The sequence below is a fragment of the Geotrypetes seraphini genome, chromosome 16 (genome assembly GCF_902459505.1).
Source record: "Geotrypetes seraphini chromosome 16, aGeoSer1.1, whole genome shotgun sequence".
Lineage (NCBI taxonomy): Eukaryota > Metazoa > Chordata > Amphibia > Gymnophiona > Dermophiidae > Geotrypetes > Geotrypetes seraphini.
This window is the reverse complement of record NC_047099.1, coordinates 47346317-47360777: the sequence shown is the minus strand read 5'-3', so window position 1 is coordinate 47360777 and position 14461 is coordinate 47346317. Positions and strand designations below refer to the sequence as shown.

Genomic DNA, 14461 nt, shown 5'->3' with positions numbered 1-14461 from the left:
ATATATTGAGAGTGATATCTTCTCTTCTTTAACAAAAAACAGCCATCACTATGTTCATTAGATGTAATAATGTTCACTTAGCTTTTGAATTTAGCTTAAGGGATCCCGATCTCTGCTTCAGACCTGATGCCAGGTGTCCTAAAAGCTTTAGTGCTGTGAATGTAGTAATGTTCTAAATTTCGTGATGTTCAGTCACATCGCTGCTGGATCTAAATGTTGATTCTGAAAGATTCCAACCGCCATTATTACATCTAATGAACATAGTGATGGCTGTTTTTTGTTAAAGAAGAGAAGATATCACTCTCAATATATTTGAAGAATCATAAGAACTTTAAATTTTACAAATTGTTCTCAGAGTCTTAAAGTGTGATCATAGATTTATAAAGTTGCAATGACTGGAAGGTGAACTCTTTTTTAGGGAGGTTTAGTAGCCTTCCCTTCAGAGTTTCATGTCTTTGAGCATTTTATATATTTAATTGATCACACTTTATAGACCATTTCCTATTGAAGTCAGTTTTTTGTTGCATTCAACGTCCTTTTCTGGCTTCTTTTTTGATATATTAATAACCCTGATCGACTCATAAGGAAACAAAACTATATCTGTGGCTGAAATTTGCTGCTTGGTTTTGGCAGAAACAGAAACCTGCTACTACCACTCCAAATTAGCGCTATGGCCTAATCCATACTGTTCTCCTGCCCCCTTAGGGTTATCATAAAACTTGCATTGAAAAACCTTGCACTGTAACTACGGCAAATTGCAACCTGTAAACTGTATATTATGTATGTTAGCCTGTAACCCATTCTGAGCTCTTTGGGGAGGACGAGATAGAAAACGAAATAAATCAAGAAATCTACTATCCCTTCCTCTCCCTTAGAGATCCACTATAATTGTCCCATGCTTTTTTTTTTTTAATTCAAATATAATTTTCATCTCCACCACCACTGAGAAGCTGTTCCATGTATTTACCACTCTTTCTGTGAAGAGGTATTTTCTAGGGTTACTTCTGTGTGACATCATCCACACAGCTCAGAGGCGGCTGGAGCTTGGGATTTTCCAAAACCCAAACTGCCAGGTTTTGGAAAGTCCGCCCAGGCACTTGGACAGTGCAGATTTGGAAAGTCTGCCCAGGCACGAAGAGGACATGTCCGGGTTTTCCTATATATCTGGTAACCCTACTTTGGGGCCCATGCTGCACACAAAAGCTTACAATTTAATATGGACAGGCACTCTCCTATCCAACGCTGTGGTCACCCAGTCAAAGAAAAGGATCAGATCTGCGAAATGCTCAGTTACCTTTGCCTTTGTGGTGTTGGATGTGGTGCCTGTGCCAGTTGATTCTTGCCTGTCTCCCCAACAGGGCACTCTTTTTCACATTATTTTGCACTAAATAAAATAGGCAACATTTGAGGGAGGGCATGAGTACAAGGATCCCTTTGTGATTAATACTTTTCCAGTGGGTGACTGCAGGGGGGGGGGAAGATCCTGTGATATGTGTCTGCATAATTTGCTGGACTGCTTTATATATACAATCTTTAATAAACTTGAAAACAATGCTCTTTCCTATGCACTTAGATCACATGAGATTTGGAAGGGTATTGCATGACCTTCAAATAATCACTGGCTCTTCGGGCCATTGGGATTTTCCATCAAGGGTTCGGTATAGTCCAATCGATTTTGTTCCCCCCAAAAGCCAAGCTGAGCTCCAGCCGCAACGTGCCAAACGCCCGGCCCCGCCCCCCGAGCGGTCCCTTCCTGACGCTCGGCCCTTCCCTTTCTACGCTCCTCCTTTGTGACGTTCCCCGGCTCCTCCCCCCGAAGGCCAGGCCATTGGCGCCAACAGCCGCGGGGCGGGCCAATGGGAGAGCGCTTTGTTGCGGAGCCGCGAGTGGCTTTAAACTAGGACCAATCGGGGAGCGCCTTGCTGTTGCCGCTACTCGACGCGCGTCGCACTTCCAAGATGGCGGCGGCGGGGTCTGTGTGGGGCCGCGGCGGGGCCCGAGGCTCTTCGGGAGCGGAAGCGGCGCCGGCGGCGGAGGAGGAGGAGAGCGGCGCGCGGCCGGCGCGGGCGCGGCGGCTGGTGGAGGAGGAGCTGCCGCCCCTGGAGCCGGAGGAGGTCGAGGCGCGGCTGGAGCGAACCCGTCGCGAGTTCTTCAACCGCCGCAAGATTCTCATCAAGAACTTGCCCTCTGACGTCATCAACCAGGTACCCGAGCGGGGGAGGGGAGGGGAAAGAACGGCGGCGGCCGCCGAGGGGGCGGGGCCTTAGCTGGCGCGGGCCCGTTCGATGGGGAAGGGGCGGAGCCTCGGCTGCTCCGAAGGGGTGCGCGCGCGCCGGCGTCAGCTGTAGGAAATGGTTAAAGCGGGAGGTTTTAAAAAGGGGAGGGGCCTAAATAAAGGGGGAGGGGCCAGAGCTGTCACTGGTCAAGGAAATAAAAGGGGAATTGGGGCATTAGCTGCCAGGAGAGGAGCTTGGGAAAATGACTAAGGGACTGAGATGAGGTTTGCAGTGTGGGGGTAAAGGTTGCCGCTGCGGGGTCAGACCAGTGGTCCGCTCACGCGGTGGCCCTCAGGTCAAAGACCACTGCCCTAACTGGGACCTTCCGGTTTAGCAGGAACTGAAGTGTGTTTTCCCCTATAAGGGGGAAGACAGCCCGTGATTTGGGGAGGAAGATGGGGTGGGGCCTTGTTGTCGGTAATAAAGGGAGGGGGGATTTGCTGTTCATAATAAAAGGCAGTCTGAAGGCTGCGTCCCAGGGAGGGGGGCTCGAAAGCCTACCAGCACACTTTCTCCTAGCTTCAGAACTTCCCTGCTTGCACCCAAAAGTACCTTTCGGGGAGACAGTTGGGGATTACCTGTCAGTAAAAAAGCAAGAGAATGAAAAGCAGTCTTTCTCCAGAAGAGTTTAAAACCAAAACACAAACTAATGCAATGGTAGGAGGCTTATTTGAGATCACTGGATTTATGTGTAACTACCCAAAAAAATCTCAGGAAGGACATACAAAACTCCTAAAACTAATAAATTATGCCCTATTGGAAACCATAGGAGGGACTTTTTGATTCAGTTGTGTGCTTTAGCTATGAAGAAGAATTATTTTTTGTTTGAAAATCAATTCTTCATGCAACTGTCTGGGGTGGCTATGGGGGCGACCTTCGCCCCAACGGTTGCAAATTTATTCACGGGACATTTTGAAGAGCAATTCATATATCCCTCTTGTTTTTTCAGAGAGATTTTTGGGTGGGCACGCTTCATAGATGACATTTTTTGTCTGTGGAAGGGGTCCCTGGAGGAATTGTTCAAATGTAGAGAATATGTGAATTCGTGTCATACTGCTTTGCGTTTTGAGATGACATATCGGACACAAATCTCGTTCCTAGATGTGAGATTGGAGATCCTGGATGGACATTTTAATAACACTATCTTTGTGAAGGATACGGATCGCAATTCCCTTCTAAAATTTAGCAGCATGCACCTGTACCTGTTTAAAACCAGTATACCTTTTGCCCAGTTTCTCCGCTATCGACGGATTTGTAGCTCCAATGCCGAATATAGGCACCAGTCAGTAACATTGATGGAGAAGTTTCATCAGAGAGGATATCCAGAAACTATTGTGTCTAGAGCAGCTAGACAGGCTCTTTACAATCACAGGGAGGCCCTATTGGAGTATTGGAGGGAACAACCTCAAGGGGATGTGATCCCTTTTGTTTCTAAGTTTAATCAGATGTCCCCTCGGGTGAAACAGGTCATGCAAACACATGTTTGGCTCCTGCGGGTTCACCCCTGTTTTCAGGATACTAGGATCCTTTTTGCTTATGGAAGGAATAGAAATCTATGTGACATCTTGAGCCCTAATATGTTACCTGCAGTGGACATGGAGGGTGTTCAGAATGGTGAACGGGGGCACCACAGTTGTGGTGGATGCTCTGTGTGCTCTCTAATGTTAAATATCACTGAATTTGTGCATCCAGTTTCAGGACAAAGGTTTAGACTATGAAGCCCAACATGCTTTTAGTTCACTGCGGTGTGTGGTGATTGATCATCTCCCCTGCTCTGTGAGACGTGGTGACTGGAGACGTCGGCTACGTCAGAGGGAACAAAGATGGATCTACAATCTACAAACCGTCCACCCAGCTGAGCTGAATGCCCGAATTGAGTGGGCGGCATTCTTTGATTGAAGCAGGCTGGGGATTGGTCTGACTGAAAGGGGAGGAGTCTGTACTCCATTTTGAAGACACTGGTTGCTGGAGAATCCCACACCTCAGCTTCTATGTGTGTGGATGTGAGCAATTGGAGCACTTGGAGAGCCTCTACAGTTGTTGGTGGAGTAGGCTGGAATCATTCCCCTGATGCCGCTCAGCGAAACGGAGGTTTCCCCGTCGGGAAAGAGTGGCTGCGGGGCCAGGCAGGCTTGCACTTTTTGGATGCATGGAAGACAGCCTGGACACCGTCTGCAGCTAAGTGGGGTTTTTTTCCTGCTTACCGTTGAATATTTTTGAGAATATGTGTTGCTTGCTTTACTCACATTTTTTTTTGAAGTTTTGTTATTTGGCGTGCTAGATTTTTTTGAGGTGGTTCCTACGAGGGCTACTATAGTGTTTCTCACTGCTGAGTGAACTGATACATTTTGGACCTTGCTTAATGGTTGTTTATAAGTGGAGTTTTTTGCCATAAGAAGATGAACTGAGGCTTTTTCTCCACTTTTTTTTTCCTTTTATTTTCTTTCTTGTTTTTTGTGTGTTAAGTGAATGAGTGGGTCTTTGTATGAGTGCAGTGGGTAGACCTGGTAGTGTCTAGGTAGGTCCCTCCTATGGTTTCCAATAGGGCATAAATTATTAGTTTTAGGGGCCATAAGGATTTCCCTTTGGTAGGAAGAAGGGAAGCTTGGCCTTCGGTTGAGGAAAGTTACTTGACCCAGGATGGCTTCTCTACCATTATCTCTAGGGCATAGATGTATGCCAGTGAGTAAAAGAAAAATCCATCCATTATAAGTAGCAGAAAGCTTCAGGAGATCTACTTTATGCCAGCTGTCAACTTGGAAAGACTCAGTGTGCTTTTCCATGCATGCTCTTTTTTTTGCAGGAGGGAAGAACATACAATGATACTTACAGCTAATAAATTTTGGTCAAACTCTGGTAACACCTAAATATTGTGTTTAAATAACATAACATGAGAACTGCCGTACTGGGTGAAAGTGAAGATCTGTCCAGTACAGTATTTTGCTTCCAACAGTAGCCAAACCAGAACGCAACTACTTAGAAGAATCCCAAAAAGTAGTGAGATTTGTGCTGCTGACCCAAGGGATAAGTAGTGTCTTTACCCGTGTCTACCTTAATGATGCAGTTTCTTTCTGGCTTAGCAATAACTGGGTGATAAATTTTTTTTTGAATGTCCAAAGAAAATACACAGGTACACACTTGAAATTGAAAAGAATAAATACATCTCCACTAAATTAAAATCAAACAGTCATGCAGGAAAAATAACTAGCAATGTATTTGTCGTTTCCGGGCCATTTGGGAACACTTTTGGGGTGGGGAGGGATTATTGGGGGGGGGTTATACTGTGCAAATATATCAGAAAACCATTTCATTCTGTCATTTTTGTATGCATGCACTTTGATATTCAATAAATATATTTCAACATAACTAGCAATGTATGTTTGAGACCACTATGAAGGAGACAAAAATGGATTGAAAACCCAGAAGATTAAAGAAAAGAATCTTCTCTGCAAAGGAAAAATAAATGAAAGGAAGGTTATAATGGAATTCTATATTAGTGACATTACATAAAGAACTGATCCTAACTTTTAAAGGAGAGGAAGCTAGCTATCAGATTTGGAGCAATTCTAGTTTCCCACAAAAAATCTTCAAGTGTATGGTTCCACAAATACATAAGTATGACTTTGATGCTTCACAATACTTTTGCAGGGAAATTGAAGGCAATAAGTTGCACCCAGAGATGATACTTGCTGGCACAAAGCCAAATGGGCCTTGTGCCTATTCTGTGTTACTCTAGATCAGAGTAACACAGGTAAGTCCAGGCCTCGAGAGCCACAGGCAGGTAAGTTTTTCAGGAGATCCACAATAAATATGAATGAGAGAGATTTGCATTTCAAGGAGGCAGTGCATGCAAATCCATCTTGTATATATTCATTGTGAATATCCTGAAAACCTGACCTGCCTGTGGCTCTCGAGAACCGGAATTGCCTACCCCTGCACTAGATAAATCAGGAAAAACTAACACAGTTGTGCCTCAAAATTTAGTCTGCTTATATCAGAAATATAGTCTTAGAATCCAATTCCTATTGGGTTCCAATGCAAAAGTTGCTGTCAGTGTCGTCCTAGCAGAAATAATCACAGAGAATTTCCAAAAAAAAAAAATCTGTCAAGTCTAAACAAGGTGTCCCGTTTCTTCTTTCTTCTCTTTCCTTCTCCATAGATTCAGTGGTAATATAAAAAACCCTGGTTAATGGTGGCATAGAATCCTTAGGAATATGTGAAATCGCCTCAAAATATTTCTTTACCATATCAGTTGGAGACAAAAGGGGAGATTTGGAAAAATTAATAAACCTCAAGTTTAATCTTCTATTGAAGTTCTCCATCACTTCCAACTTATGCTGTGCCCAAAGTTTATTACATAAGAAATGCCTTCACCAGATCAGACCGAGGTCCATCTTGTCCGGTGATCCGCGCACGTGGTGGCCCATTTAGGTACTCCTTGCTGACATACTTGGATTTTCCCCTGGTCTTTTTCCAATTTCTCTAGATTCCTAGAATGTTATTCCAGGAATTCACAATGTTGCCCCATTTGGCTGTAAAGGGACAACAGCCTTTCTCAATTTTATATGAATGCTGAGTCACCAAGTGTTCAAAACTCTCAGTAACTCTTCAGACCTCCACTAGAGGTAGAATCTTGCCCATTCCTCTTGAGAGTACTAGCCAGTACTCCCAATATCCCTTCAGTTAATGTCATAGTACTCAGACGTGACTCAAGTGAGTTCTTGTTTCAGTTGTGAAGATGCCATACAAGTTCTGTTTTATACCTAACTACATGTGGGCCATTTGTTAAGTGGATTATTTCAAGGACTCCTGATGCAGGCTTGTTAGCTGATACACTGTCCTATTCAGTTTTTTGATCCAATTCAAAATGTTCATTTTGACCCACAAAGTTCTTTGGTTGTCTCCTCCTATCCATCACTCATTGCCTGTCAAGTCCACTCTTGCACTCTGCATACATGTGTCATCTGTGTCTCTCACAATTGGAGTTTACTCACCATTCATTTTTTTTTCTGTCACCCTTCTCTATGGAATTCTCTGCCTCCAGACCTAAGCAAGGAGCCTTCCTATTTAAGGAAAAGGGAATAGGATTTAATATACCTCCTTTCTGTGGTTACTATCGAGGTGGTTTGCATAGTACTTAAGGTATGTTGTACCTGAGTACGGTTAAGTGACTTGTTCAGAGTCAGAAAGAGCTGCAGTGAGAATTGAACCTGGTTCCCCTGGTTCTCAGGCTACTTCTCCATTCTGGTTCAGATCTGTCCTAAAAACCTACTTCTTCCAGCAAGCTTTTGGCTCATCGTACCCTACACCAGTGTTCTTCAACCTTTTGACACCTATGGACCAATGAAAATAAAATAATTATTTTGTGGACCGGCAGTTGAAGATCACTGGGCTAACATCTCCACTCAATCTCCGCCCCCATAATAGTACTAATTGTAACACCATTTTTTCCATTCATTTTTCACATATAAACACACACAATATAATCGTATTAACACATAATGGTTAACCACAAAATTAAACTACAGAAAGCACACTGCATGCTTTTCAACATTTATTCCTACCAGAACACAGATAACCCCATACAAATGCAGGACCAAAAACTAAAAGTACTAATATTTACAAACAAACCCTAAGATGCAAGACTCTGCAAGCAGTACAACCCTAGAGGAAAAGAAACAAATGCATTTCTTCCTGAACAGACAAATCAATCACTAAATTAAAAAATAAAATCATTCCCCCTACCGTTGTTGTCTCCCTCCCTCCATGCTGTGCTTTGCCTTCTGGCCTGCCCCCCAGTGTTATCTTCAGGCCGGCTCCCTCTTCCTGAGTGCTGCAGTGTACAAAGCTGTGGGCAGCGCGCGGCTCCTTGCGCATCCCGCGCCTCATTTGGAAGCCTTCCCTCTGACATTGCAACATCAGAGAGAAAGCTTCCCGTTCAGGCACAGACGTGCATAGGAGCCTCTGCCCACGGCTTTGTACACTGCAGTACTGAGGAAGAGAGAGCTGGCCCAAAGACAACGCCGCATCGATCGCACCGTGGACCGGCGGCTGAAGAGCACTGTCTGGGGCCCAATGCACGGGCCAGCCCTGCGGACCAGCAGTAAATTTCTGTGGACCTGCGGTTGAAGAACACTGCCCTACACCATGACTCTTCTAATATTTACTCTGTTGCAGCAATAGGATTGGTGTGTAACGATTTATCTTTTTCTTTTCCCCTTTCCTTTGATCATTGATGGCATTCCTTTCTTTTCAAATGTTTGTAAACCACTTCAAACGGCTGCTCATCTAGTGATATATTGAGCACATTGTAAAACAATAAACAATGATGATTTATGGATTTCCACCCAGAAAGTTCTTCAAACCTTTTTAAACCCAACTATACTATTCCTATTTGTGTTGAAGGTATTTCCATTAGTCTTTGTAATTTTTGAAAAAATCCATTTACTTTTACCTGTTCTACACTGCTAAGGATTTGGAGACCTAATCATATCTCCCTTCATCCGTCTTTTCCAACCTCTTTAACCTTTCTTCATACAAGAGGAGTTCCATCCCCATTATCATCTTGCTCACTTTTTTGTCAAACTTTTCTGCTACATCTTTATTGAGATACTGTGACCAGAACTGAATGCAATACTTAAGGTGAGGTCGCACCATGGAGCAATAAAGATTGTGTAGGAAGATTGCTCCTGCCCCAGTTCACCGCTGGACCAACGGGGATTTTAAAGGTACGCTTTTTACTAATTGGGGAGGCGGGAGGGAGTTGAGAGTTGGAGAGATCCCTCCTCTCCCAGGCCACCAGGGCTTACGGTAGGCCCGGTGGAGGTCTCAAGACAACGGGAGAAGGGCCTGGCAGTGCACTAGAATATAACCCCCTCCCCCCAGATTATATTCAAGTCAACCTTTTTTTCCTTGTTTTTAGGGAGGAAATGGTTACCTTGGTTTATATTTGAGTATATACAGTAGTAGTAGGATTATTCTTTCCAAGGTGCATCACTTTACATTTCTCCATATTAAATTTCATCTGCCACTTGGATGTCCAGTCTTTCAATTTCCTACGGTCTTCCTGTAATTTTTCACAATTGCATGTGTTTTAACAACTTTGAAGAGTTTAGTATCATCTGCAAATTTGATCACCTCACTTGTCATATTGTCATATAATTTCATGGAGTGTTCCCTTGTTTTTGGTACTTTTTTAAAGAATAAACAATTAATTTGTGTTTAACTGTTCTACTCCGCTCTGGATTTTGTAGATCTTTATAATCCCCCCCTCTGCCTTCTCTTCTCCAAGTTGAAGAGTCCTAACCTCTTTTCCTCATATGAGAGGCGTTTTGGCACCTTTCTTTGAACCTTTTCTAATTCCGCTATATTTATTTTAGATGTGGCAACCAGAATTTCATACAGTATGCAGTTTGCGGCCACATCATAGTAATAGAGTAATTATAATTTGTTTTTTTTTCTATTCCTTTCTTAAAACCTTTTTTTGCTGCACACTGAACAGATTTCAATAAATTTTCCACGAGACAGCTAGATATTTTTCTCGATGGTGACTACTAAAGTGAACCCACTATCATTTAGTTTTGATTTGGATTATTATTTCCAGTGTCCATATGAAGGCCTCGTTTTACAAAACTGTGATAGCAGTTTCTAGCGCGGGGAGCCACGCTGAATGGCCTGCACTGCTCCTGATGTTCATTGAGTTCCTATAAGTGTTGGGAGCAGCGGGAGCCATTCTGCGTGGCTCACCATGCTAGAAACTGCTATCGCAGTTTCGTAAAAGAGGGGGAAAATTTCATCTACCATTTGGATGCCTAGTTTTTCAGTCTCTAAGGTCTTCCTTCAATTTAACAACATGGAATCATTTTAACATTTGCAAATTTGATCATCTCGCCTGTCATTCCTATTTCCAGTTCTTTTATAAATATTGTAAAAAGCACAGATTCCAGTGTAGATCCTTGTGCCACTCCACCCTTTACTTCCATTGAGAGACTAACCCTACCAGTTCTAAATCCACAACAGTGTTGCCTCCTATCCCATGACTTTTAAATTTTCTCAGGAGTGTCTCGTGAGGGACTTTGTCAAAAGCTTTTTTAAAATCTAGATACACTACATCAACTGGCTCACCTTTATTACACCTTCAACAAAATGGCAAATTAGTGAGGCAAAACTTCCCTTGGCTGAATCCATGTTAACTGTATATGTCTATGTGGTCAGTAATCTTCTGTCATTTTGCTTGACACCAATGTCAGGCTTGTCCTTCTCTTCTCTGCCCTTGGGGTGAAGGGAGGAAATGCTTGACCACTGCTTCTGGCACTGATCTTTTCCATTTTTAACGTAATGTTCACTGGGTGTTGGCATTCTCTGTGTGACTGGGAGTAATTTAGCTTTGTTCAGCGGGGATGATACATTTTTATCCAATGGAGAGAGTTAATGATGACCCAGTCTAGGGCCCTGATGCTCAAAATTCCGACAATATGGTAATACTGTAGAATCTCATTTATCTTGCACCCACGGGGATTGGTGGATACTGGTTTTTTTCTGGTTAATTGAGAGTGTGTTAGAAACCTTGTCTAATACAGTCTCAATTCTCCCCCCTCCTGCCCTAAAGCACCAGCATGGCAGCGATCCTGAGCCATAAAACCATCCTCCTCCCTCAAGCCCCGATCGATATGGCAATAGCTGGCGGCAGTCTTGAGCCGCGAATCCCTTCACTCCCTCTTTCTCTTGCTTACCCGAAGCACAGCAGGAGGCAGCCTCAAAACAGGTTGCTCGTGGCCAGCCCTTGTCCTCTGATGTTTCGGAAAGGATCTTCCAGGGTTAGCCGCAAGCAGTCTATTTTGAGGCTGCTGACCGCTGCCCTTTGGATAAGGAGAAGAGAGGGAGTTCATGGCTTTGGAACAAATTGAAGGGGGCTTCAGCCTCCTGGGAGAAAGAAGTTTCAAAAGCTGAGATTAACATCTTTTTGCAGTATGCTTGCTAGAATGGACAGAGTACTTAAGGTTTAGCATAACATTCCTATCTATTGGAAAATATATTATCAAGGTTAGAACCTAATCTCTTTATTTTTTTATAGGGGGTCTCTTAATACCCACAGTAGATTGGTGCAGAGGCACCCTTAATGGTCTACAAGGTTCTCAGTAGCATAACTCCAGGGGATTTAGCTTTAAAGTTATCTTGTTCACAATTTAAGTGCATGCCTCCATCCTAGCAGTGGAAGGGATGGTGCCTGGGGTCTGTCCATAGACGGCTTTTTTTGCTTTTGGAATCTGTTCTGCCTTTACTGTCCTAACTTTTTTTTTTTGTTATGTTTTGACACAGGATGTTCACGATATGCTGCGTGATTATGAGCTCAAATATTGTTTTGTGGACAAGTATAAAGGGACAGGTGGGTGTTCTGCTGATTTTTATTTATTTATTTTAAGTAATAGAAATTATGATTATGTCTGGAGATGCCTCTCCTGAGTCACCTGTTCTCCTTATCTTTTCTGTGCAGCATTTGTGACCTTGCTGAATGGGGAGCAGGCAGAGGCTGCTATCAAAGAGTTCCACCAGAGCATCATGCGAGACAAAGAGATTACGGTGCAGTTGCAGCCCACGGATGCCCTCCTCTGCATCGCCAACTTGCCTCAGGCCTACACGCAGCAACAGCTGGAAGAACTGGTCCGGCCCTTTGGCAACCTGGAGCGCTGCTTTCTGGTGTACAATGAGCAGACCGGCCACCCCAAGGGTTACGGCTTTGTGGAATACATGAAAAAGGACTCTGCCTCCCGGGCTAAGTCAGACCTGCTGGGCAAGCAGCTGGGCACACGGACGCTGTATGTCCATTGGACAGATGTGAACCAGCTGACCTACGACCTCATCCACTCCAGGTGCCTTTGCGTGGAGAAACTGCCCCACGCTTACAATGACTTGGAGGAGCTCAGGCAGATTTTTTCGACCATCTGTCCACCCGTCTTCTGCCAGGTATGTGCCAGCTGCTTTTTGTATAATTGCAGGGCAGAGCACAGCCACTAGAGTCATTCTGTTTTGATCATGATTCTTGATGTTGTGTTTGTTGTGGAGTGTCCCAGGTGAACACTGCATCTTGCCATTCAGTGGTCCTTCTGTTCAAAAAGGGTTTTTGATGGCTAGGTTGCTCAGTCAGAGGCTTATGGGAGCTAAGGAACTGTTAAAGTTCTCAGCTGCTAATTGTGGGGTGGAGGAACCGCTTTAAGTTCAGTGCCACCCTGAAATGTTTTCCCAGTGCTAGGGGAGGTGCCATGTTCTGCATCAGTATCCTTGCACTTCCACTGTCTTTGTGAGGATGATTTTAGCAGCAGGGCCTGTCAGCTGCTTGTTTTTATATGATACAATTAAACCAAAAATTGGGAGGTTATGTAATGAAAAACTGATCTTCAGTGAATCGAAGAATATATAAAATAAACAAAGATCTACTGTTGTATTCAAAATCAATCAAAATAGTCATAATATTGTTAAAATACGAATACAGTTTAAATTTAACAAAAAAATGGTGCTCAGTGGGAATCCTACTTCCACCCATGGAAGATAACAGGATCTCATGCTTCTCATAACGCTTGTTCAGGAAGTAGTCCGCTAAAAAAAATGAAATAAAACTTATCAGTTAAAATCCTAACAATGATTATATGACCTGCCTAAATATTTGAATCTTATCGAACTCTGTACTACCTTTATAGCAATAATAGTAGACAGAAAGAGCTCCACGGTTACGCACTTCACTGCCAAAAAATGATATGAAACACGAGATCGTGTTGAAGAAAAATGTGTAGCGGTGCATTATGAACAGAAAAAAAAGCGTTCCATTATTAAACAAGAATGGATTTGTTTTTGAACACATCCACCACACCAGGGATCTCAAAGTCCCTCCTTGAGGGCCGCAATCCAGTCGGGTTTTCAGGATTTCCCCAATGAATATGCATGAGATCTATGTGCATGCACTGCTTTCAATGCATATTCATTGGGGAAATCCTGAAAACCCGACTGGATTGCGGCCCTCCAGGAGGGCCTTTGAGATCCCTGCACCACACTGAGGTTTGATAAGATTGCAATATTTATCCCAGGACAAGCAGGCAGCATATTCTTAACGTATGGGTGACGTCACCGACGGAGCCCCGGTACGGACCTTTTTAACTAGAAAGTTCTAGTTGGCCGCACCGTGCATGCGCGAGTGCCTTCCCGCCCGACGGAGGAGTGTGTGGTCCCCAGTTTCTTCGTTTCCACGGAGCGAAGAAGTCGCATATTTTTCAACGGCCGTTGAAATCATTAGTTTGCCTTCCCGCTCGCGTATTTTTTCCGAATTTCTTCCTTTTTTCCCTTTGGATTACTTTATTTTTCCTTAAAAAAAACAAAAACAAAACTCGTCGAGTTTTCTTTATTTTTTCGAGCCGGCCCCGGCGGGGCCTGTTGTCACCATACAGGCCTCCGGCTTTGATTTTGCGGAGGCCGTGTTTCCCTTCATGCCCCCTCAACCAGGTTTTAAGAAGTGCCAGCGGTGTGCACGCCCGATCTCTCTCACAGACCCGCACAATTGGTGCCTCCAGTGCCTGGGTCCAGAGCATCGGGCTGACACCTGCACCCGCTGTGCTACGCTTAAAAAGCGCACTTTGAAAAATAGGCAGATCCAGCAAAATATTTTGTTTGGTACCGGATCTGCCATGGAACCTGCCGCGACGTCGACGGCACCCCAAAAGTCGGCACCGACGACGTCGACACCACCGGACCCTTCCTCGGGGTCGTTGGGCCCAGGTAAGCCGGCTAAGAAGCCTTCCACTTCCCTCGAGCGCCCTCCTGCCACGGTTGCGACACCGGCCATTCCGGCGCCGTACCGGCCCCGCAAACGCTCCGCTCCGATCTCGGTGAGTGCCTCATCATCGGCCTCCTCATCGCCGGAGCGTAGAGCGGCACCTATGGTACCGAAGAAGAAAAAAGCGGTACCGGTGCCTCCCCTGGATGACCGCATCGCAGCCATACTCCAAACACAGTTACAGGAGCAGCTGCAACAACAACTCCAACAACTGTTGCCGGCGTTGCTGGCACCGCACCTTCCGGTACAGGACCGGTCCGAGTCTCGCATTGTCCCATCGGTGTCGACCCCTTCGGTACCGACTAATACCTCCATGCCGGTGCTCTTGGCCGAAACACCTACGGTGCATACCCGTGCTACTGCC

At 44.5% G+C, this 14461-nt stretch overlaps 1 protein-coding gene across 1 annotated transcript in view; it reads left to right on the top strand.

Moving 5' to 3' along the window:
* Positions 1 to 1897: 1897 nt before the first annotated feature.
* RAVER1 (ribonucleoprotein, PTB binding 1) overlaps positions 1898 to 14461 on the top strand; it is a 35858-nt gene continuing 23294 nt past the window's right edge. The window contains exons 1-3 of the mRNA XM_033924505.1: positions 1898 to 2204; positions 11595 to 11661; positions 11770 to 12239. Coding sequence (XP_033780396.1) covers positions 1959 to 2204; positions 11595 to 11661; positions 11770 to 12239 — 783 coding nt within the window. The 5' untranslated portion in view covers positions 1898 to 1958. The remainder of the gene's footprint in view (positions 2205 to 11594; positions 11662 to 11769; positions 12240 to 14461) is intronic.